The 26,108-nt window shown below is 43.3% G+C and overlaps 1 protein-coding gene across 2 annotated transcripts in view; it reads left to right on the top strand.

The window, feature by feature from the left end:
- Positions 1–26,108, top strand: part of ARHGAP22 (Rho GTPase activating protein 22) — a 217,891-nt gene that overhangs the window by 37,352 nt on the left and 154,431 nt on the right. The window contains exons 1-2 of one of the 2 annotated variants that reach the window (XM_049790659.1): positions 1,090–1,438; positions 25,028–25,227. In XM_049790659.1, coding sequence (XP_049646616.1) covers positions 1,405–1,438; positions 25,028–25,227 — 234 coding nt within the window. In that variant the 5' untranslated portion in view covers positions 1,090–1,404. Of the gene's footprint in view, positions 1–1,089; positions 1,439–25,027; positions 25,228–26,108 lie in introns of those variants that run through there. The other variant, XM_049790658.1, reaches the window with a different exon arrangement.

The raw sequence follows: 26,108 nt of genomic DNA, 5'->3' as shown, positions 1-26,108 counted from the left end.
GGCAAGCATTTTGCTTCACCCTCTCTCTCTCTCTCTCTCTCTCTCTCTCTCTCTCTCTCTCTCTCTCTCTCTCTCTCTCCCTCTATCTCCCTCTCTCTCCCTCTCTCTCCTTCTCCCCCTCTCTCCCTCTCTCTCTCCCTCCCTCTCTCTTTCTTTCTCCCACCATCCTGCCCCTCTCTCACCACATTCTCTTTCTCTCTCTTCCCTTTTTTCCTTTTTAGACACTGTAGTTTGCACTATTGTTAATGAAGGGATATCATGCATATCACTTTATTTCCATCCAACACCCAATTATTGACCTGAGTGGTCAGTCCCAATTATCATTGTCATAGTGATCTCTTCTCTGCCGTAACTGCACTGCTCCACTATTTGTGGCAAGCTTCCTACCATAAACTGGTCCTCCTGACCATCCTATTATCTCTGGCTATGACTATTCTTATACCCCATCATTGAATCAGATTATTTTTTGTCTATCCCTCTATCCATCTCCCTCTGACTCATTTCACTCAGCATAATACTCTCTATATCCATCCATGTATAAAGCACATTTCATGACTTCATTTTTCCCAACAGCTGCAGAGTATTGCATTGTGTAGATGTACCACAGTTTTTTCTTGAGCCATTCATCTGTTCTCGGGCACTTGGGTTGTTTCCAGATCCTTGCTATTGTAAATAGTGCTGAGATGAACAGAGGAGTGCAGATGACATTTTCTGTATTGTGTTTTTATGTGAGTGAATAGGGCAGATCCCTAGGAGTGATATTGCTGGATCATATGGGAGCTTGACTTCCAGCTTTTGGAGGAATACCCATATTGTTTGATAAAATAAACTGGACAAGTTGGCATTCCTGCCAGCAGTGACAGTGAGTCCCTTTCTCCCCAGGCTGTTCCTATTGCCAGGGATGGAAGCGCAACCCCTTCTCCTCCCTCCTGCTGCCTGAGCATGCCTCCTGGTCCTCCCCAAAGGAGTGTGGTCCAAACCCTGGAGCCCAGGAACCCCAGTACCCGCCGGTCCTCTCAGATCTTCCCTCGGCGCCGCCCCACTGGCAGGGCACCGCCCTCCTCCCCGCCCCGCACCCGGCGCCCCGCACCCCGCCGATGGACAGCTCCGCGTGCGCGCCGCCCAGTGATTGATCAGCCGCGGTTACGGAGCCTCTTAATGGTTCGCTTGGATGGAAATTAATTCTGAGATGGATAAATAATGCATCTAAGTTTCTGTAGTCCCGGACCAGCCGTCCGTGCGGAGCCTGGAGAGGGAGCCAAGAGAGTCTCTCAGGTGTCACCACCACGGCCTTGGGGGGCCGACAGGGACTGGCTAGAGGGGGGCCTGAGCGAGAGAAAGAGAAAAGGCAAGTGGATGACAGCATGATCGGCCCCGCGACGTTGGCTCGGCGGCTGCAAGAACATGCTGAGCCCAAAGATCAGGCAAGCCAGGAGGGGTAAGTTCAGCTTCCCGGGGTGGATCTGGGCACTGCGGGGCGTCTTGGGGGAGAGCTTTTGCGGGACACTTAGCCCTCAGCCACACTAGGGGGGTGGAGAAGGAGCAGGGGGTGGAGGGTAGGCGTCCTGGAGAGGCTCTGGCGTCTGTGCATGTCAGGTCTGAGAGTGCAGAAAGGCATTGACTTTTTTTTTTTTCTTTTCCTACTGTGTGGCCTGACCCTCCTTCCAGAGCCATAAAGGTTGCGCCCTAAAGGAACCAAAAATGACTAGGTGACAACTTTGCAGAAACTTTTTATTCCTTTACCAAAGGGGAAGTGTTCGGCCTTCAGTGTAGCCAAAAATGATCCACGCGAGGGAAGGCATCGCCCAGGCTTCTCTTGACAGCCTGGTTCAGTGAATGAAGGTCCTGGTCCCAGGAGCCAGCGTACTGCGAGCCAGCCCACATGCAGCCTAGCTGCTGCCGAGTGCCTGCTGGAAGCAATTCTCAGGCCGGCTACATGCCGCCAGGCGCTGCTGCCAAAGCAGCCACTAACTCCCAGGCAGCTGCAGGGCCTGGAGGCGAGTGTGTGGGGCGGCAATTCCAGAGCCAGTGAGAGATAGAGGTCAGGAGGTCCTGCAGGGGCGTGTAAGGACCCCTCCAATCTGTGTCCATGCATATAACACTCCTAGGATTTAGGTGGAACCACCAGGCAGAAAAAACATTTCCTTGAATCCCTGGCTAACAACTTCTTGGTCCATTCAAAAGGCATTTTTAATGAGAACATCTGTGTTTCAGAAATTAGAGTATTTTTTTCCGGTCTCCTTGTGGGAGACCTCCAACAGGGAGGATGAGGACAGGTGGGGTGGAGGTGGATCGGGGTATCTGCCTGGGGTGCTCTTAACTTAGGATCTGCCCTGCGTTGGCAGCAGGGACCTCCCAGCCTCCTGCAAACTCATCTTCTGAACAGGTGCTGTCACCTGGGTGATGTTCCTAGGCAGGCTGATCCTGTAGAGTAGTCAGAGGCATTAGGTACCCTACTTGGGGTTCTCAGAGAGGTGCTGTATACGGACTGGTCAGTAAAGGAGAGACGTGCAAGGCTCTACAAAGTGGCAGATGAACGATCTAATGACAATTCAAGGTGGGGAGCGGAGCCAGTCGGGGCCTTTGAGAACATTAAGGTCCCCTCTCCCATTGCTGTCTATCATGCTTGTCACCAGCCACATGTGGGAACTGAGCAATTGACATCTGGCTCATGCAAACTGAGAAAAAATATATGCTAGATTTCAAGGATCTAGGAAGAAAAGGATTAAAAAGTCTCATTTATAATTCATTTGAATAACATGAAGTAAATTATTAAACTTTGCTAACCTCTTTTTATTTATTTTTGAACTCTTTTTTTTTTTTTTTTTTTTTTTTTAGCTTTTGGGCCACACCCAGTGATACTTCAGGTTATCCTGGTAGGGCTTAGAGGACTTATGACATGCCAAGGATCGAACCTTGATCAGCCAGGTGCAAGGCAAGTAGACTTGCCCACAAGCTATCTCTCTGGCCCTATTTTTGAACTCTTACTAGAACATTTACAAATATATATAGGACCCGCATTCAATATGTATTGGTTTAGAAAGAAATGGGAGTTCAGTGGTTAGAAAGTCCACCTTTGAAATCCCAGACCGCTTGCCAACATTTGTTCTAATTGGTAATTGTCTACTGGGAACCTTTGACAATGTATTGAGACATGGGTGATCATAACTAAAAAGGGTGTACCAGCAACTAGAGGGATGAGGCCAGGGAACTACTGAACATCCTGCACAGCAAAGCACATATGTCCTTAATAAAGAATTATCTTTGTTGGGGCTGAAGAGATATCATTGTGGTAAGGCATTTGCCTTGCATGCAGAAGGATGGTGGTTCGAATCCCGGCATCCTCTATGGTTTCCCGAGCCTGCCAAGAGCGATTTCTGAGTGTAGAGCCAGGAGTAACCCCTGAGCACTGCCGGGTGTGACCCAAAAACCAAAATTAAAAATAAAAAAATAAGAATTATCTTTGTTGAACAAAATTCTTGAACAAAATGTTAAGAATTGATGAGATCAAAAAGATAGGAAAGCAGGTAAAGCACTTTTCTTGCATGCAACACACCCTGCTTTTGGTCCCTGGTACTCCATATGGTCTCTTAAGCCCTGCCAGGAATGATCCTTGAACACAGAGCCAGAATTTATGGGTGTGGCTCATAAACAAAACAAAACAAATGTCAAAAGTTCTAGATTGAAAAACTCTTTACTAGAAAAGTGATGGTACTTGCCTTGCAAGTGGTCAACCTGACTTCAATCCATAACACCCCATCTGGTCTCTCGAGCCTTGTCAAAAGGACTCTGTGAGCACAGAGCGAGGAGTTAAACCCTGAGCATAGCACATTCCTAAATCTCAAAACCCAAAAATATATATAAATACTTAAAAAATTAGCCTTGAAAATTCTTTGCTAAAATAGAATAAAAGATGAAGTTTCTAATCTCTTCATCAGATATGAACAAGACAATAACTGACCCTTAAGAAGATATGATCTTCTTGATCTTTGACAAGGAGGATGTTAAAAACAGAAAAATTTCTCTGGAGGAAAGTGGAGCTTGAGCAATAAGCTGAACATTGATTAATAGCTTACATAACAATGGGTGGCAGAGAATGGAGCCGCATTCCTGGGAGAGAACAGCATGATTTGGTTCCATGGAGGGAGGGAGCATACACAGGACATGAGTCTGGAGCGAGTGCACAGGGGCAACATGAGGCTGTAGACCAAGATCTTTCAGGTTCAGACTTGCAGCTTGTTAAGGAGCAAGAGGGGGTGCTGTTGGAATGAGGGTGCTGGGGGTGGCTAGGCATGTGATTGCATATATAAGACTTGGGTTCTTTCCCTGGCACTGAGAAGAAATGGCATAGCTCTTTGTAACTCTCCATAGAATGTTATGGAGAAATACAGACCATAATTTCAAAAATATATGTCTCCAAGAGTAGTTGAAGAAAGAACTTTTATCTGAATTAATCTTCCAACTATCCTGTAGGTATGAGTCAAGTTAGATATTGAAAACAGAGCAAATCATAGTATGCAAATCATAGCACTGCTCATCTAGAATATTCTAGACTACACATATGTATACCAAATATGTTTCATATTAGACCAGCATATAGATCCAATGGTTGGTGAGAAAGGAAGATCTTCTGGACTCTTTAATAAAACCAGACTCACTAAGCTGCTCAGAAGGAAGCCTTTATGGTTGGGAAAAAGAATATTCCTAGGGGCCGGAGAGATAGCATGGAGGTAAGGCGTTTGCCTCTCATGCAAAAGGTCATCAGTTCGAATCCCGGCGTCCCATATGGTCCCCCGTGCTCGCCAGGAGCGACTTCTGAGCATGGAGCCAGGAGTAACTCCTGAGCACTGCCAGGTGAGACCCAAAAACCAAAAAAAAAAAAAAAAAAAAAAAAAAAAAAGAATATTCCTAGAGCATCCCAGAGGCTCTAAGTTTTCTGCTGATTCCTAAGTTTAGTCAGCCATGGTACTGGGGAAAGACTGCCTAGAACCTGAAGGCCATTGTATCTCTTTCTGAGGAAATGGAATGCCAGGAAGGAGAGCCTCTGAGATAAAAGCCTTCTGACACATTTCTGCATCTAGAACTAAGTTCACCCATTGGCATGTTCTGGCTGTTTCTGCTGCCAAGAAGTAAACATAGTAGTTAAAGGCAGATGAAGCAGGTGTTGTCCTCTTTCTTTCTCTCTTTCTCTCTCTCTTTCTCTCTCTCTCATACACACACACCACATAATACATACCACAAACATAATAACAAAATAACTGTAAAATATTTTAATACAAGCTCCCAACTACTTGGAAACTGTCTCAAAACACAAACTTGATTTAAAAGGAATCACTGACTTCAGTATAGTGTTCCAGTTTGATTCAAACTAGCTCAGACCATCTGCCAATGCTGTCTGTGAGACTAGCTTGCCATCACCCATGTAGGACCAGCTCAGACTTAGACTTGCTAGCCATGGTGCATGGAAGACAAAACAGGACATCTGCAGCCAAGTGGAGCTATCTTAGCCACTCAGCCTCCCTGCTAGCTCCAAGTCTCCACTCTAGGAAGCCTCTAACACTCTACCCTCTGCAAGTTGTTTCTTTTCCACTGAACTCCACTGCCATATTCCCAGAGCAGGAATAGAAAAGACAGCATACCCTAAGCCCGGCCAATTTTCCCTGAAGAAAATCAAATAAACTCACTATAGCTCCATGAATTTATTATTCAGACTATGTAGTGAGTCATAAACCTAGGTGATCTATCATTGTAGCAATTTCTTTTTCAAGATAGAAAATGAAAACAGGGCCTGGAGAGATAGCACAGTGGCGTTTGCCTTGCAAGCAGCCGATCCAGGATCAAAGGTGGTTGGTTCGAATTCCGGTGTCCCATATGGTCCCCCGTGCCTGCCAGGAGCTATTTCTGAGCAGACAGCCAGGAGTAACCCCTGAGCAACGCTGGGTGTGGCCCAAAAACAAACAAACAAAAAAAACAACAAAAAAAAAAGAAAATGAAAACAAACTAGAAAGGTAGTTCATGGGTTAAGGTGCTTTGCATGTGGCTGACTCAGGTTCATTCTCATTATACATAGTTCCCTAGCACCACCAGAAGTAACCTGTTAGCACAAAACCAAGAATAGTCCTTGGCATTAATAGGTATGGCCCAAATACCATCAGCACACATCAGCAACAAAAAAAAAAAAAAAAAAAAAAAAAAGGAAAAATCAAAGGCAGATGGCATGTCCTAACCCCAGACATAGAAGAGCAGAAGCTTTAGGCCCACATGGTGCCTTCATGTATTTCCCCAACAACTCTGCCTATTTCTGCTCCCTATGTACCATCCTCTCTCACACAGCCATAGGGTACCTGGTTAGATCAGATATGTCCATCTCCATCTCCTCAGGCCATACTGTGAGCAGAGCTTGATGCTTCCTTCCGACTGGGCTCACTTATCTCTCACATTCCCACTTAGTTTTCCCTGATTCATGTGTTCTCTTTGCCCATAAGCTATGTCTAGTGTAAATATGGCATTGGCCTTAACTTTTTTACAGGTGTGGGGTATGGTGCGTCACAGTCCTATGCTTTAACTTCACACAGAATTCTTGATTCTACCTATTTTATTCATCCTCATGTCATCATCCCCACCTCTACCACCCCAATAATGATTGCCAACTTGGACTCTGGTAATTGTATTCTGCCTCAACTCCCATTCATTCTTTATTTCTGAAAGCCATCTTTTCTTATGTAAATTCTACCATGATGCACTACCTCAACTCCTTCCCTTAGTCCCAACCATTGAATAATTTAATGGTTTTATTTTAACTATTTGGGTTAAATTCTTTAATCCACAAGATTCACATAAAACTTGTTTCCTTTTCCTCTCCAAATTTAATTCACACTGGCCTTCTTCCTAGCCTTCAGTTATCTCATGAACTCCTATCCCAGGACCTTTGCATGTATTGTATTTTCTGCCTGAAATGTCCCTCCACCCTTTAATACTGCTTTTTTTTTGTTTTGTTTTTGTTTTTGGGCCACACCCGGTGGTGCTCAGGGGTTACTTCTGGCTGTCTGCTCAGAAATAACTCCTGGCAGGCACGGGGGACCATATGGGACACCAGGATTCAAACCTACCACCTTAGGTCCTTGATCGGCTGCTTGCAAGGCAAATGCCGCTGTGCTATTTCTCCGGGCCCTAATACTGCTTTTCTTCTCATCCTTCCTCCTCTTCCTTCTCTTCTTTTTCCTCTTCATCCTCCTCCTCTTCGTCTACTTCTTCTTTTTCCTCTTCATCCTCCTCCTTCACCACCTCCTCCTCTTCTTATTTCCTTTCTTTCTCACACACACAAACCTTGGAATGTACTGCACATTCCTACATGTGATTACTTGATGAATAATTGTCACCGCACTAGACTAAGCTTCATGGGACTTTATCATTTGGAATATATGTATATATCCCAATGCATGGCATCTGAAGAGTGTTTAATATATATGGGCCTATGTATGAATGAACAGGTGGATAGTGGTGGATAAAGCATTAGCCTGGGATTATGAAACTATCTTTGTTCTTACTGCTTCAGCTTCTTCAGCAAGTCAGCCCATCTGTTGACTGATTTATTTGGTGGAGGTGGGGTGATGTTTTGGGTTTTGTTTTGTTTTCTAGTTTGGAGTCTACCAACCAGTGGGGTTCAGGGCTTACATCTAGCTCTTTGCTCAGGGATCATTCTTAGTAGGGCTCAGGAGACCAAATATGGAATAGAATCTGGGTGGGCTATTTTCAAGGCAATTGCCTTACCTGCTCTATTGTCACTCTGGCCATTGATTGATATATATGTGTATATAACATATACACATATGTTGCAAATATTTCCCCAACTTGTTTCTTATTGTTTATGTTTGTTTGCTTTGAGTGCCACAACAGTCGTGCTTAGGGTCTACTCTTGGTACAGCGCTTGTAGGTCACTCCAGTGGTGCTCAGAGGTTCATGCTGTGTTGTGGAGTGAAAAAGCATGTGCTCAGCCCTTTGAGTTATCTCTCCCTTTTACTTTCATGTCATCTAGGATGTTATTGATGCTGTTTTTTAAGAAACAGTGATTTTTTTTACGCTTTTATGTCATCAACTTAAAAGTAACCTTTTAGAATTTATGTTTTTGTTTAGAATATTTTTAAATAAAACCAAAGCCACTGTTAAAGGCTCTTTTAGAAGAAATCGTGAGAATGATGAGTAAATTAACATCTGCGTTAGTCATCTTCCTTAGCAGGAGTCTCAGTGTCATGCAAGCCTTGAGGAATGTGCAGAGCATGAGCAATACTTTGAGGATGGAGAGAGAAAACTCTATGAATAAGATGAGTTACTTTATGTACAATGTTCTTCTTGTTCTTGGCTTTCCCCCAACAAAGTAAACCAATATGTATTGTGTGCCTTTCATATTCTAGGCATTTGTGCTCTACTATTTAATTTTCATGCCACCATATAATGAGATATCATTGTTCCCATTTTAGCATAATCTTGGGTGCCCTGCCAGATTCTGGAATTTGTATATTTTGTTTATCCAATCCTGAGGCTTTCTCCCTGAGCTGGTGTAGAGTCACAATTTTGGAAGGAAGAAAAGAAGGAGGGAGGGAGAGGATGAGAGAGAGAGAGAGAGGAGGGAGGGAAGAAGGGAAGAAGGGAGGGAGGGAGGGAAGGAGGGAGGAAAGGAGGACTATCTAGAGGAAAGAGAACAGTAAGGTATTCCATGGAGGCAGTATATGAGAACATTTATCCTAAAAGGGGTTACCAGGTCTGAACCAGACTTCCTGGGGACTCTTATGGAGACTCACAGAACCCTGGGCCACTGCTCAACATGGAGCCCTCCACTGAGGACCCTGACCCTTCAATCTGTACATCCTTCCACCACTCTCCAAGCTGTAGGCTCCACACAGAAAACTGAGCTCTCCTCTTAGTCTCCTGCAGAAATATGATTAGAACTGACATGAAATTTCATGGGCAAAGATCTGGGAAGAATCCTGGAAGTCTGACTTAGAAGAAATAGCAGTTCTCTATTTGGAGATGTTTTAACAGATCTCAAAGTACATTGTACCCTGATTGCTTTTGAACAGTTTGTTCTAGTATTTTTCATAATGCACTCTAATTGGTGAGTGGAGTGAGGGGTCGAAATAGAACTCCCATGTGGTGCTCAAGAAGCCCAGAGATACTTCCCTGTGGTTCTCAACTAACAAGGCCAGCACTTCAGTGCTAGGGCCAAAGGGTGGGGTGCTGCTCTGGGCATTCCCAGCAGTGCTTATGAACCTCCGGGGCTGCATAAGGTGTAACTATGGACCTTGTGGGGCCTGGGATCAGTGAACTGGGAGTGGAAGCATGCAAAGCATATACCTTAAACCATGCATGATCTTTTTGGCCACTTTTTAATTCAGCATTTATTTGCAGCAGAAAGTTCAAAATCTTACAAATGGAATTCAGTGATCACCAAACCAGATTAAGGTCAAGGATATTTCCTTTAAACCTAGAAAGTTCCCTCTTGTCTCTTCCCAGTCATTCCTCAAAGTCAGACCAAGGACCTTCTGGTTTCTGTCGCCAAGAAGTGGCTTTGCCTATTCTCAAGTGCCATGTTTATGGGTGTACAGGCTCTCAGCCCCTTATTCCTAACACAGTAAATGTCACTGCTTGGTATCCTCTCTCTTCCCCTGGGAAGGAAAGTATCCCTCAAGAGTTTAGAAATTGCCATATGTACTCTGTACATTTTGATCTCAACACAGTAATCTTGGGGGGCGGGGGGAAACAAAAAAACACAGTAATCTTTTCACAGTCAATGTTTAACTTAGACTCCTTAAAGGCAAGACTACTAGTGATGGACACCTGAAGTTTTGCTTTAGTTTACAAAATTGACTGTCATGTGCTTTGCATGATGCATGCATTATATTCTGTGTTCTTACAACAAAATAAGCTAAAGAGAAAAAAAGCATTGTTAAGATCATAATGAAACATGTGTTTGCCATAGACATGGATACTGTATGTGTACATTTTTTTTTTTGGTTTTTCAGGCCACACCCGTTTGATGCTCAGAGGTTACTCCTTGACTAAGCACTCAGAAATTGCCCCTGGCTTGGGGTGGGGACCATATGGGATGCCGGGGGATCGAACCGCGGTCCTTCCTTGGCTAGCGCTTGCAAGGCAGACACCTTACCTCTAGCACCACCTCGCTGGCCCCGTATGTGTACATTTTTATGGTCTTTTGAGAACAAACCCCTCATAAGAGGATCTACGCAGTGCAAACCTACCTTGCTCAAATGTGCATGCAAACTTCTCACTTTCTTTCTGTACTAGCCCGTGATACAAGTGAAGAACATGGAGACAAAAAAATTTTAAATAAGACACACCAAATTGCACCACAAATTGACCAGAAGCAACTTGAACTCAGGTCTCTAAGTGTCAGCTATCTCCCTCCTCCATGCCACAGAAACCACTGGTATCACTAAGTAGCTCCTGATTTCTTCTCAGGCACATTTTCCAATGGCCGAAGTCCCTGACACTCTCCCAAACTAGAGGCACAAAAGGGAGGATCAGTCACCTGATCTGACCCCACCCCTCTTCTTTCCTTGAGCTAACAAGTAGCTTTGTAAGTCAGGGAGAGCCAGGCTTAGATGGGACATGGAAGATAGGCCTATATGAAGATGTCTTCCTTGGGAGGTGCCCCAGTGCATGGGGACAGAGGTTGACTCTTGGGGGTTCAGACCTTCTCCTGGTGAGGCTAGAAAACATTGACACTGCTGTCTCCCTTCAGTTCACCTCTTGGATGAACCATTTGGCCAGCCCAAACTCCATTCGCTAGTATTTTGCTCACCTGGGGAGTTCTATCTTTTAAATACCTAAAGCCAGAGTCGGCGAGGTGGTGCTAGAGGTAAGGTGTCTGCCTTATAAGCACTAGCCAAGGAAAGACCGAGGTTTGATTCCCCCAGCATCCCATATGGTCCCCCCAGGCCAGGGGCAATTTCTGAGCACTTAGCCAGGAGTAACCCCTGAGCATCAAATGGGTGTGCCCGAAAAACCAAAAAAAAAAAAAAATTAAATAACTAAAGCCTAGAACAAATATCTAAAAGCAGCAGTAACTAAAGTTCTTGTCTCCTAAACTAGCCCCACACCATAAAACCTGAACACCAACAACTGTAGGGGTTCCCTCCCTGCCCATGGCCACTGAGAGCATGCTGGATGATGGAATGTCTGCAAATCACTTTCACTTGCACAATTCAAAACCCAGCCCAGGTCCACATCTATGGTCCTGTGTTGTTGTTGTTGTTGTTGTTGTTTTCTTTCCTTGTTGGGATTTATAGGAGCTTTCAGCTGACCATCCTGTGACCCTGTCTGTGTTGTCTTCTTTTTCTTTTCTTTCTTTTTTTTTTTTTTTGTGTGTGTGTGTATTTTGTTTTTTTTTTTGTTTGTTTGTTTTGTTTTGTTTTGTTTGGATCACACCCGGCAGTACTCAGGGGTTATTCCTGGCTCCAGGCTCAGAAATTGCTCCTGGCAGGCACGGGGGACCATGTGGGACACCGGGATTCGAACCGATGACCTTCTGCATGAAAGGCAAATGGCTTACCTCCATGCTATCTCTCCGGCCCCTTCTTTTTATTTTCAAAGATGCCTGGTGATAAAAAAAAGAAAAAAAAAAGAAAAAAAAAAGACCAGTGGTGCCCCCATTTTCAGATTAAAATGTTGAGGACTAGAGAGTTGAATGACTCTCTAGGTAGCAACATTTCAGAAAGGGTACCCAGTCAGGAAAGGCAATGCTAGGATTCCAAGGTCCTTCAACAAATTTGTTTTGTTCCTTGACTAAAGGCCTAGCTTCTGTGGGGGCACAAGAAAGGAGAGTTAGCTACCACAGAGGGAGAAGGTCTGCAGGGCCCAAACCTACGGGCACTTGTTCTGGGCACTCTAGGAGTTTAAGGTATGGCTGAGGTGCAAGAAAACAATGGGGAATTACCCACAGACCTTATACTGGTAGGGCTGAGAATAAGCTGTGAAGTGGTGAAAATATTTGTTGGTATACAGAGAGTGACTCTGAGAGCTATGAAGAAGGAGTAGATGGTCAGGTAGTGCAAGCATCTGCCATTTACAGGGGACATGTGGGATAGAGGGAGTCCTTGTCCCATCATTCTTGTGGTGAGTTCTCAGATGGACCAATCAACTTTATCTACTCTGGCCTTACTCTCACTGGAACCCTAGGCTGCCAGGGCATCTGCTGCAGCCATAGGTTATTTGCCAGGAGGTAAAGGGGGCCTATTTGGCACTTCTACCACCTGTCTCACCTCATGGAGGCCAGCAGAGGAGAAAACTAGGTTCTTCTCCCTGTGGGAGACATTGAGAGTTTACCACACCCAACATGTAGGGTACTTCTCGATTCTAGCTTAGAAGAACTCCAGGCTAGGCTTGTGGTCCCAAAAGGCTGGCAAATTAGCTGAGAGGTTGCAAATTGCCTGAAGGTTGGAAGAAATTATTTCTTTGCAAGACAAATCAGAATGGGGCTGGGAGACTGCCATGAGCTTCCCCACCAAGTCAGCCAGCACCTGCCATGACTCTGAAAACCATCTATAGATTCAATGATTTCTTAGACAAGGTGGAGAACATATTGATCTAAGCTAATGGTTTAGAGGCAGGCAGAAATGAAATTTATAATTAATATTGGATTACATTGACTTCATTGATCACAGGCTCCTGGAAAACAGCCTGGTCATCTAAGTAAGAGCAGAAACAGTGAGAAAGAGCTAAGGTAGCAAGCCCCTGGCCATCTGTTTCCAGACATGGTCTGCAAGAAAGGAGAGCAACTTTCATGGTAGGGAGAGAGAAACAGTGCCCACTGCCATGCATCAGCACATCTCCATGCCTCACCAAGCACTTTGCAAGGGCTGCACATTTCTTTTTCACCAAAGTTTGGGTGTTTTTGTATCTTACTCTCACTCTATAGATAGAAACCTGGATCTCAGCTCTCTAAATTCTGTGTCCTTTCCAAGGTCTCTCATTGCATTCTGCACCCACTGTTCCACCAGGAAATGGAGGAAAAGGCAGTCAAAGTTCCTCTTGTTCCCTACTTTTCTGACTCCAGGAATAGAGTTGTTGATCCTCTGCCTTTAGCTCTGTGGAAACAGGCCTTGGGGAGGAGAAAGCCTGTTGGTACATTTCTTCCAAGCCAAGAGCATCATCTGCACTAGGTCTTAGGAATCAAATGTTTCCTATCTTCTTTCTCCTCATCTTAACCCTGAAGGGCAGCCCCTTTAGGAAAATGCTCTTATTTCTTTGGCCTAAGTGAGAAGAAAAGAGATTCATTCTCTGTCTGCTGTTCTCAGTCATCTTCAGTTCAAAATCATCAATATGCCAACATGGTCTCTTTGGGGATGGTAGAGCCAGACCCCTTTTGATGGCTCTTGGATCTATGTTCAGCCTCATCACTGACCTCCCAACCTGATTCCTTGCTGTTTTACATCTTCCCTTTTAAGACCTGCCATGGCAACAGTACTTTATATCCATGTATCTTGACCTCAGCTGAGGCAAGCATGTGCCTTTTATCTCCATATCCAATGGTTACCACAGGGTGGATCCCAGGAGGCCCATCAGACTAGAGGCAAGGATACAGGATTGCTACCCCCTTTTGAATCTGGAAGTGCATACTACACTAAAAAAACAACATACTAAGCAGCTTATAGGTCACTCTAACTCCTACACCCCTCTACAGAAGATCCACACTGGCTGAGTCAGGAGGCTAATTCAAGAAATGTCCATAGGATGAACTTTAGAGAACCCTATATCATTTTTTATTAATCAATATCTTTACTTAAAGACCTTGATTACAAATACAATTGTAGGTGAGTTTCAGTCATGTAAAGAACACCCCCCCCCCTTCACCAGTGCAACATTCCCATCACCAATGTCCCAAATTTCCCTCCTTCCCACCCCACCCCCCACCTGCACTCGAGACAGGCTTTCTACTTCTCTCATTCATTCACATTGTTATGATAGGAGAACCCTATATCTTATATGGATTTCTTCAAAACGTCTATGGACAAAATATCCATATTTGATGTGTTGTTTTAGAAGCAGCATGGTTTTACTTGTGGGAAAGTAGGTGACACTTCTTGTCCTTCTGGTCCTGTAGGTGAACCCCATGTGAGGAGATCCTCCCAGACCCCTTCAACTGGGGCTGCCAAGATCCCTTACACTGGGGACCATGTAAAGAAGACAACCCAATAGAACCCAGAAAGAAGCTAAATAACACGTTAAAATAATAATCATAAAAAAGGAGCACCAAAGAGCCATCTTACAATAAATCACTGGATGCTTGCACAGTATTCTCAGGACAGGACAGGTCAGGAGCCTGACCAGACCCTTCTTGCCCTTGGATGCAAATTGCATTAACTTTATGAAACCATCTTGCCTAGCTCCCTCCAGAGTACTCCTACCATTACCTCACCTCTCTCTTAGCCTTTAAATCAATTCAACTCTGAGAGGCATCTTGCTGTTTCCCTCCCTCCCATCCCCCTGCCTGGTTTTAAAATCCCATTGACTTTCATAAATCAATTGTGTTTTAGCTGGTGCACAGTCACTCCTCCATGCTCTCAGGGTTGCACTTACAGAGCTGTAGGTAGAAGCAGATTCCCCCACCCAGATGTAGGGCTGCAGAACTGAGAGTGTTGAGTCAGACTTCCAGCAGCTACTCAAGGCACAGACTGTCATCAGCCTTTTGGAATGACCTGACAATAATGATGCATGTCAGTTGGAGTTCTCTTAAATAGACCCTGAGATAAGGTTTCTTGTGCAGTAACTTAATAGAGAGACATACCCCAAGGGGACACCACTGGGAATAGGGCATGGGGAGAACAAAAGAGAAGAGCCAGGCTAGGATGCATAGCTCAATAAAGGGAGTCTCATCCTGAACCCCAGGAGAATTTTTTGAAAGAGGTGAGTTGTCCTCCACATCTCTGGAAGTGGTTTCCAACCTGGTTTCCAGGCTGCATGGAGCTCCATTCAGTGCTCAGTACTGATAAGAAACCAGACTGCAACACCTTTCAGACACTTTTTAGACAAAAGATCAAGGGCATAGGGCTGCTGTGATGAGGGGCACAAAAACAAGTACAAGGGGTCCAAGGGGATGGCAGAGATCCTCTCTGTCATTTCTAGACATTTATAGCTGGGAGGTGCTCCTTTCTTGCACCTCTGCATGGGTGAGTGATCTACACCCCTTCACTGAGTCCTCTTAAGTGTGAGATAGAATAGATGGAGAAAATGGAGGCTACGAGGAGGAACCCAGCTACCTGAGACACCCCCCAAGGAATACTCAAACGAGTGCTTTGTTCATTACTGTTCTACATCTCCTAAGGGATATGGCTCCATTCCAAATACTCATTTAAAAGTCTTGATTTCATTTTGCATACATAGCACACATTTATTCTATGTATCAGAACACTTCTGTTCTATGCTCTTCATCTCAGACTCTCTATAGGACTGATTCATTCTAAGAATGCACATGACCACCAGACATGCATTTTGTTTTTCTTCTTTTCTGATCTGGATTTTACACTATGTGTATTTCTCTTTAACTTGTTTTCATCCATCACTATACTAGAATCAAAATAAATGCTAGCAGTCTGAAAGAAGGGAAGGGAGGATTGGGGGTTCATTGCTTATGAGTGATTAAGAAATACCTGACAGAGACAAGGGACATTGAGTAGCAGAACCATGGGGACAGCTTGAGGAATAGCAGAGGCCAGTGTAGTGAAGACAAGGAAATCACTGCAGGTCTTAGAGGTGTAGTGGTCAAGTGTCAAGGATCCCTGTAACCTGGAACAGTGGCTTCAGCTTTTACCCTGAGTGAGAGGGGTGACTTCCATTGTCTTCCTAGGGAGCAACAGATCTAAATAGTATCTTGAAAAACACATCATGCTTTCTTAAGAAATAATAGTGGGGCAGTGGAAGAGCAGTATCCTGGAGTAGAAGCTACAGCAGTGGTTAAAGGTTGAGGCCATGGATGTTTTCATGGATGAGAACACACTCTGAGAGGAGATGACAGGATAGGGAAAGACAGAAGTTCTACTATTGACACATGGCATTGGAGATATTCAGTGTCATGGATGTGTTGAACCTTGTACATTGATGGTGTTTAAACCCATGAGACAGAGCATATCACAAAGGCAGTGAAGATGGATATAGCTAGAGTCCAAGCACAATCCCTGCCCACTAGATGTCAAAGATAGGGAATAGGAATACACTGAGAGTGGCAGCCTCTGAAGTGGGGGAAAGGAAAGAGTGCTGTAGGACCTACGTTAGAAATGACCCAGAAGATCAACCAGCTTGAGTGCTGAGAATGTGAGCATTGGCAACGTGAGCCTTATTGTTGCCCTTGATAAGAGCTGCTGTTTTGGTGGAACTAATAGAAGGGAAGCTATTGAGGATGAATTAGGTATTAGCAGTGAATGGCAGTGATGATTACAAAGCAATGTAAATGAACTTTAAGCTACTGAATTGTTCAACGTAATGTGGTTAACAGGTGGGGCCAGAATGATAATATAGAAAGTGGGATGTTTGCCTTACATGCAGCTGACCTGATTCAATCCCAGAATCCTGCATGATCCCCCCCCCATCACCACCAAAGGCAGGAATAACCCTTGAACATCACTGAGTGTGGTCTTAAAACAAAAATAATTGGTTAAAAATTAAATTTAATGTTATGTATGCTTTACTGCTATCAAATAGCAAAAAACATTTCAGAGAATATGAAAGGACCTGTAGGAAGAGCTATGTTGAAAAGGGAACTCATTGCATGAGTTTGTATGTATGTTGAACTTCTGAAAAGTACCCTATATTCTGCAGGCATTTGTTTATAGTTGACCATTTGGGGTTCTCTCATTTTGTGTGTAGGATCACCCACACCACACCACACCACACCACACCACACCACACCACACCACAGGATCATCACAGAGTGCCCAAGAGTCATTCTTATATATAACTACTATGTCCTGCGGGTATTTCTGTAGGAAAAAAATGAGAAGCAATTGCTAGTTTGAAGAATATGCATGATTTTATTTATAAAATAAAGCTAAGCCTCTATAGAGTGATTTGCATGCTGCCTACACAGGAGATCACCAATCTTTAAAAAAAAATAAATAAATAAAACACCAGGACCAGAGATAGTACAGAAGTGAAAAGACTTGCTTTGCAAGCATTTCTGGGACCCTTTAACCCTCTCTCACTTTTCCTCACTGATTATTCCTACAGTGCTCTCCTTATCAAAAGGCCTCTCCCTTTTATATTAAAAACAAGTTCAGGCCCTTCATCCCAATTAAGAGTACCTGCCCACCTATTCCACTGTCCTTTTAGATATAGTTCTCCTTCTGCCTCATTCTGGGCAGGGAATTTTCCAGGAGGGTTTATATACAGTCTTTGCCTGCACTCTCTCTCCACCCACCCCCTTAATTATCTCTCAACAGTGGTTCCTGCCCCATCTCTCCACTCTGACAGCAAACTTAACTCTTTCTCTGCCCTTGGTGTGCTTTGCCCCTTCTTTACAGTGTTTTGGGTCTCCAAAGGATGCACTCAGCCTCCTTGCTCTCCTCTTCCTGAGTATCCTCTCAGAGTCTTTACAAGACTTCTCCTCTTCCTTCCCAACATCTGCCCCAAGTCCTTGGAATTCTGACACCAGTCCTTCTCTTCCTTACACAGAAGTTTGAATGCAAGTGTTATTCATGAGGTTAAGTGCACAGACTCTGAAGGTAAAACAACTCAGATTCATAAGCAGACTCTACCACTGACTTGAGAAAAGTTTTCTTAGGGTCTACAAGACTTGGCTTGCATTTCTGTGAATAAAAATTATGGTATTTATTGAAAGGAAGAAATGAAACATTCATGTAGAACAGTGTTTGGTGTAAAGCATATCATCAGTGAGTTTTAACTACCAGTCCACAGAACAGAGTTGGTTTCCCACTGGTAACTATTGTGTAAATACTTGGTGAGCTCCCATTACTACCAACCAACGTTATTGAACACTCTAGGTGCTGGCTTCAATCTCTATTCACTGTCTCCATAGTGTAGGTCTCCCACACACTTCAGAGTCCACATCTAATTACCTCCTGAACATATCCCCTTAAATATCAAAGATAATTAAGAATATCTAACAAGTGGAATTCATTATTTCCCTGGACCTCCTTATCTCCTTCAAACACCAGCACCCTCAAGGATGATCCCAGTGATACCACTGAGAATGTCAAGATAAAGAGAGGATCTCCCCTAATCTGCAGAGATTGACATGGCCAACTGGGAGATGAACAGTATTCAGAAGGAATTCATTCTGTATTTGATCCTGCACCTGAAAGACAGGGAGTTCGAAATACCCCTTTTCTCATGAGCATTCAACAAATTTCATTGCACTTTAATTGAATAAAGTTATTGGACTAAAAAAAAAGTTTTGGCTATTCTTCTCCCATTCCACAGACCACTAGTCATCATTCCCTTCTCCAATATGTCTTTTCGGGTGGCTCCCTGCTCTCTACTCTCTCTACACTTCCTCACTCTACCTACTATCCTTTCTCTTTTGACTCACTTCCTTCAGCAACACCAGTTTCTCAACAACTTCAGGGTGAGCGTCCCCAGATTCTGGGACTCTGGAATGAGTCTGTAATCCATGGGCTTAGAATGTCACTCCTGAGAACTAACCACCCAAACCAATATCCCAAACTGAAAGCTTAGTATGAGTCTAAAATATCTCTCACACACTCACAGACATAGAGACCTGTCTATACATATAGCCATGCACTCATTTTCTCACATGTCCTAAGCATATGTGTAGAATACCCTTGCACACTCATGCATGCGCATTCATATATACTGGCAAAAAACACATAATTACAAAGATATCCATGCAAGCACAAACTGGCAGGCACACACTTACATTCATAGTCACACATGCTCACACAGTCATAGACATACATACTGCCTTACAGATACACTCATAAGTATGCATGATCACATACTCAGATATAAACAGAGATCCTGTGGAGGAGATGGGTCCCTCTTGGGAAGACATAGATACTTCACTGTACTAATGACTCTGTTTAATGTTATAGAATGCTACCTATTATCTATGTAAGGTAAACCTTTGTTCATACTATCTAAAGATAAAAGCAAAATGAGACAGGCAGTAGATAGTGCAGCAATTAGGGTACATGCCTTTCACACCACATGTTCCCTTCAAGCATCACTAGCTGCAGTCCTGGAGGCCTGTGAGAACTAGAGGGTGTGTTTTGTGTATCCCTGGCACTACATGGCTCAAGCAGCATCACGTTTTTCATGTCCTTGCCCTGAACTTCTGATTTGCCAAGAATTACCAATAGGCCTGGACCTACTGAGCATTATTGCTTGGGAAGTCTTCCAAAATAATTTGAAATGAAGAATCTAATTTCAGTGGAGTAACTCTTAGAATACCACGTGTAAATGACATTAAACCAAAGCTCTTTTTTAACATAAATCTTTATTTAGGCGCCATGATTACAAGCATGTTTGTAGTTGGGTTTCAGTTATAAACAGAATACTCCTCCTTTACTAGTGCAACATTCCCACCACCGATGCCCCCCTCCTCCCCCAACCCTGCATGTATTTGTGACAGGCATTCTACTTTTCTCATTCCTTAACATTGTCATGCTAGTTGTTAGTGTACTTATTTCCCTAAAGAGTTCACCACTCTTTGTGGTGAGTTTTAAATTGTGAGCGGTCCTTCCAGCCCTTCCAGCCCTTAACCTATTGTCTCTGGGCCTTATTTCAGTAATGTCTTTCATTTTTCTTAAAACTCATAGATGAGTGAGACTATTCTGTGTCTATCTCTCTCCCTCTGACTTATTTCACTCAACATAATAGATTCCATGTACATCCACGTATAGGAAAATTTTATGACTTCAGCTCTCCTGACAGCTGCATAATATTCTATTGTGTATACGTACCAGTTTCTTTAGCCATTCATCTGTTGAAGGGCATCTTGGTTGTTTCCAGAGTCTGGCTATCGTAAATAGTGCTGCAATGAATATAGGTGTGAGGAAAAGATTTTAAATTGTATTTTTGTGTGCCTGGGTATATTCCTAGGAAGAGAATAGCTGGATCATATGGGAGTTCAATTTCCAGTTTTTTGAGGAATCTCCATATTGTTTTCCATAAAGGCTGGACTAGACAGCATTCCCACTAGCAGTGAATAAGAGTTCCTTTCTCTCCACATCCCTGCCAGCACTGATTGTTCTTGTTTTTTTGTGAAGTATGCCAGTCTCTGTGGTGTGAGATGGTACCTCATTGGAGTTTTGACTTGCATTTCCCTAATGATTAGTGATGTGGAGCATTTTTTCATATGTATTTTTGGCCATTTGTATTTCTTCTTTGAGGTTGTGTCTGTTCATTTCTTCTACTCATTTTTTGATGGGGTTATATGTTTTTTCTCATTAAGTTCTGTCAGACCCTTGTATATTTTGGAGATTAGCTCCTTGTTTGATGGGTATTGGATGAATAGTTTCTCCCATTATATGGGTGGATTTTTGTATCTTAGTCACTAGTTCCTTTAAGGTGCAGAAGCTTCTCAGCTTAATATTGTCCCTTCTGTTTATCTCTGCTTCCACTTGTTTGGAGAGTGTTGTTTCCTCCTTGAATATGCCTTTAGTCTCAATGTCATATCTTGAATGGAAAATGTTGTATATGTAAACATTTCAATTGGATTATTATGTTACTGACCCTACCCTGATCAGTGATTGTGCCCTGGCATTCTGCTCCCACCCTAGGGTGGTACCTGATTCTGCTCCCACCATTGGGTGGTACCTGATTCTGGGGTATAAAAGCAATAGTCTGTGGAAGGCGGGGGGCTTTTTTCCTGGGGCTGATTCTGGGGCCTTTTGGCTTCAGCCTCTTCCATGGAATAAAAGCTGTTTTCTTCAGAAGCCTGACTGCCTTTTAGCTTTCTTCCCATTGCATTCACTTCAGAACCGCCGACTGAAAAGGGTAACAGATGTGTGGTCTGAGCTGGAGGAGAAAGGCCTTATCCTCCATCCCTCCATCAGTCAACCCCATCAAGGGCAGTATTGCAACAGGAAAATAAGATCTTGACAGTGAGGATGAATAGAAGGGCATTTTGATGAAACATTGGTGAGACTACAGCTCAGGATAATGATGATTGGAATTATCTGGTCTCCTTCCAATTCTTTCTGCAAAAGTCTTCATTTAGTCCATCTACATAGTGATGAATGAACACCTTCTGCACACCTTCTCCATGGAAATGGGGAGGTGCTGTCCAGGGAAATGAGTATGACTAGCAAGCTGTGGTATGATTTTATGCTGCATATTATTAGTTAATATCAAAACTGCTTCTGATAAAGGGATTAAAATAATTCAATCTATGTTTAGAACAATTTTGTTGATGGTTGCACATTATATTCTTTTGGAGAGAAAATAATGTAGGCAATGAATCAAGAAGACAGTAAAACTTTAAAATGATAGATAAAAATTAAAAGTGTAGAGAGAGATTCTTCAGTATCTGGAAACTATGAGTCTGAGGGAAGATATTTGTCCAAAGAAATCTAAACTATCTTTGTGCCTTCCATGTCCAGGAAGAGCAGGAGGAATCAGTTTGGTTTGGGAGTCATACCAAGGATGGGACATGGCCTGAGGGAAATTATGAATGATGCTATGAAATCTCCCACAGATGACATGATGAGTGAGCCTGAATTCCAAACTAATATCTGACAGAAATAAAGATCTAGGACTCAAAACAGAGAGGAAGGCAGCTGGGATAGTTACTGCATATCAGAACTTTAGGAAGAAGAGAGGTCAGGCAAGAACAGATGGTAAGAAATATAGGTACAGGTGCAGGCAGCTGAGCTCTGCAGAGCAAGAGGAAGGAAGAACTTAAAAAATATATATGATTTATAAGGCTATAAAGATAGCCCATATGGTCCCCTGAGTCCTACCAAAAGTGATCTGTGAGCACAGAGCCAGATGGAAGCCTTGAACACAGTCAGAATGTCCTAAAAAATGACAACAAAATAATAATAAGTTGGTTCCACCTGGAGAGCTACACAACTGAAAAATAGATGCACAAGCTCTGAGGGGCAAAGTGAAACCCCAGCAAGCAGTCATATGAGCATTGGAAATCATGAGTGTTACTCTAACCAAAATGTATGTGCCCATAAATAAATGATAGAACCTCAGATATACAGATCTGTATGCAAGCACCACTACTGTGTGTGGAAGGGGGACCCTGATCTTCACAGCAACGAAGGAGAGTAGGTGGGTTGGTTGGAGGGAAAATTGGCCCTTTTGGACTTGATGAGAATAATTTTAGGCAAGAATAAAAATCTAGAGTGTTAGGAAATAAGAGGAACTGAAAAGTGAAGGAAGAAAGGATAGCAGCAAGCTAGCACATGGGCTGATTGGGCAGGGAAGTAGTGGTACCTTCCTAGATCCTTCCTACTAAAGCAGAGCCACTGCCCTGGACAGAGACCAGGTTAAGGTCTCCAGCCCAAGTGCTCCCTTCTCCAGTGGCTCTAGGCCATTCTCTGGAAGAGGCCTGACCTTTCCCTGGACTTCTCTTTATGTGGAGCCTCATCTGCCAGATGGGTTCTTAAAAACAGTGTGGGGTTTCTCTCTGTTCCTGGATGAGTGGCATAGAAGCAAAAGGCACAAACAAGAAAGTGAGGGGCTTGAGCGGTGGCACTAGATGTAAGGCATCTGCCTTGCAAGGATGGACCACAGTTAGATCCCCCAGGGTCCCATATGGTTCCCCCAAGCCAGGAGCAACTTCTGAGTGCATAGGCAGGAGTAACACCTGAGCGTCAACAGGTGTTGCCCAAAAACAAAAAAATACCAAAAACAACAACAACAACAACAACAACAACAAGGGAATGAGTGAATAAATAAATGTGTTCTTGAGGGAAAGTGACCCTCAAAGAAGGGTTTGTAAGGAGGACAAAAAAGTACCATTCTCTTCTCCCAGTGGGCATGAGCTTGCTGAGGGAGCCACTCCTGTCATCTCCCCTAGAAATGCTCACATTTCTGGTCTCTTCCCAAGTAAGAACTATTTGACTCAGTTTAAATATTTACAGAACTAGACACCTTGATCCAAGGAAGGGCAGAAACAATGGTGATGAATAAATCATCCCAATGATTATTTCCCTTTCAAGACGCTCAATTGGCCTCATTGTATCTCTGTGGCCTAAGGAGCATCTTTGGGCAGCACCTTCCTGCTCAACAAAAGAGAGCAGGAGCCAGAGCAAGGTAGACAAGCTCTTCTGGAACACCGCATGAGCTAACAAATCTATCTCAGTGTGAACCTACTCTGCTCCCTCTTAGCTTCAACCCTCAGGAAGACTCGTGCCTAGCTAAGGTTCAGGGATCAGAACAGAAAGTTTCCCTGCTTCTTTGTCAGGTCATGGGAAAATTGCCAATCAGGCACACTTGTGCTTATCTATGTATTGCCCAAGAGTGCCAACTTTCTGTAAAGTCCAGCATCCATGTCCCATTTGAATGCTCCTTCTTTCTGGGCAGACATGCTTGGACAGGCAGCATCTCACTAGACCTTAGATGCGGACTAGAGCAGGATTTGTTTTGCTTGATTCCTCTTCCTCTGTATCATGGGGTTGTGCTAACAAGTCACCAAGCTTTGCTGACTTCCTGTCATGCACTGGCCCTTCACAGAAAGACCAGGTGCATTTCTAGTCCTAACAGAGTCATGACCTCATCAAATTAGAATGCTTTAAATCTTATAAAAGAAGACAAGAGACAGAAGCAATGATGCTAGACATTCCATGAAATGTTTCCAGAGTGTACATATGAGAGGTAAGCCCATCTTCAGATTTTGAGAAAATTACCAGTGTCAATTGAATCTGGCCTACTCAAAGCCCTAGACAGTGTAAGGAGGAGAGGAATAGAGGGCCAGTTTCCTCTTTGAAATAAAAGATCCTAATGCTACTGGGTCATCTCAGGCACAATTTTCACCTACTTGCTGAAGTGGCTCACCTCACTGGACAGAGCATTTCTACTGAGAATGCAAGGAAGAGGACAGGAGACAGGGATTTGTAGCGATGAACTTACACAGCCTTCAAGAGTTACAGAAGGAAAACTGCTCTGGGGAAGACTCTTAAGAAGAGAGGCATGCCTGAAGAAGCCAATGACCTACCATGACCCTGTGGCACTCCTATCTCTAGTCAGTTCTGCTTATGAGGATTTGTCAGATACATAGGCAAAGAAAGCAAGCAGATGCTTTAGATACTTAGGAGAAGTTCAGTTATAGTTTGTTTGGTTTGATGTTAGAGCTGCACCTGGAGGTTCTCAGGTGTTACTCCTGGCTCTGCTCAATGACCACTTCTGGAAGAGCTGAGGGAGCTATATGTGATACCAGGGATAAAATCCAGGTCAAGGATTTTATTTTTACTGCAAGGTAAGAGCTCTACCAGCTATAATATAGCTCACCCCATCTATTATCCTTAATATTGGGAAGATGAACAAGTACCAGCCACAGGGGATTCTTGGGTACTTCATAGGAATAATGAACAGTCCCAGAAAAATAGGAAGGAAGTAGGTTTTTATCTGATATGAATTAATGTGCTTGGGAAACAAGACCCCCTTACATAAAAGTGGAGTATAAAAGTAGACTCTCTAGGTCAATGCAAGGGCAAGTAGAATTCATCCTGTATGCAGTGAATATTTGAGGGGATCAGGGGCTTAAAGGAGGTGTTCAGAGTGACTGAGAAAGGAGATGATGCCTATCCTGGCTCTCCTGTGGTCATAAATTTCCAATTCTTTTTATCACATGACATAGCAGAAACTGACTAGCTAGTAGGCTGTGCACCTGATAGACATATGACTGAATATTGCTGAGACACTCCAGCCCATGCTCATTTGGACCAGAAAGGGATATAGATCCAGTATGGTCATGTCTGTGGACCTAAGCTTTCATGAGTTCACCACAGGTGTCAGCATGAGACGGAGACTAACTTCAGACATGCCATCCTCCATGCTTACTATGTGTGTTCTTGGATTCCAGCTCGCTCCAAAAGTCTGGTGATGGGGGACCAGAGCCAGAGCCCTGGAAGGCCACCTTGTCCACAAAGGCTTGGCCCCGTACTAAAGGCAGGCTGGCTGAAGAAGCAGCGGAGCATCATGAAGAACTGGCAGCAGCGCTGGTTCGTGCTGAGTGGGGACCAACTTTTCTTCTATAAGGATAAAGATGAGACCAAGCCCCAGGTAAGATGCACAAGTCCTATGTCCAATACATTTGTTCTATAGGCTCCATATGCACAAAATGCGTAAAATAATGCTGTGAGTGGTCTCACAATTGAAAGATAATATACAGCACTCTAAAGGCTTGATGATGCCTTTAGATTGATGCCATCAAAATATACACTTACATGTGTACTCAAAAATGGTTTAAAAAGTAAATTATATGTCATGTATATTTTTTCCATAAAAGAAAATATAAAGAGTGCATAAAGCTATTAAAAATGAAGTCATGAGATATGCTTAGACATGAATGGTAATGGGGAGTAGTCTGCTGAGTGAAATAAGCAGAAGGAGAATAGACATAGAATGCACTTATTTGTGGGATATTAATTCCCAAGTTATATGGTTATAATTCCTAAGACAACAGAGACAAGGGTCAGGAAGACCAGTGTGTGGTAGGAAGCTTGCCACAAACATCAGAGGAGTGCAGTTAGGATAGAGAAGTGATGATCATGACAATGATAGTTGGAAATGATCTCTCTGGAAAAGAACTGAGTGTTGAAAGGAGGTAAAGTGATAATGCATGATACCCCTTCAGTAGCAATATTGAAAACTATGGTGCCTAAAAGAAAAAAGGAAAAAGACAGAGAGAAAAATTGTCTGCTATAGAGGCAAGCAGGGGAGAAAGCAGAAGGAAAGGGGGAAGGGAAATAGGGCTTTAGTGGTGGGAAATTTGCACTGGTTAAGAGATGGGAGTTATAAATGCACTACTGAAACTCAATCATGAATAATTTTGTAACAATTTATCTTACAGTTATTCAATTCAATAATTTATTTTATTTTTAAAAATTAAAATTTTAATTTAAAAAGAGACTGCTTAATGCATAAAGCTGTTAGGAAAAACA

The sequence above is a fragment of the Suncus etruscus genome, chromosome 17, assembly GCF_024139225.1.
Source record: "Suncus etruscus isolate mSunEtr1 chromosome 17, mSunEtr1.pri.cur, whole genome shotgun sequence".
In the NCBI taxonomy this organism is placed as follows: Eukaryota; Metazoa; Chordata; class Mammalia; order Eulipotyphla; family Soricidae; genus Suncus; species Suncus etruscus.
The sequence above is the reverse complement of the archived record's forward strand: the minus strand, read 5'-3'. Positions and strand labels throughout refer to the sequence as shown.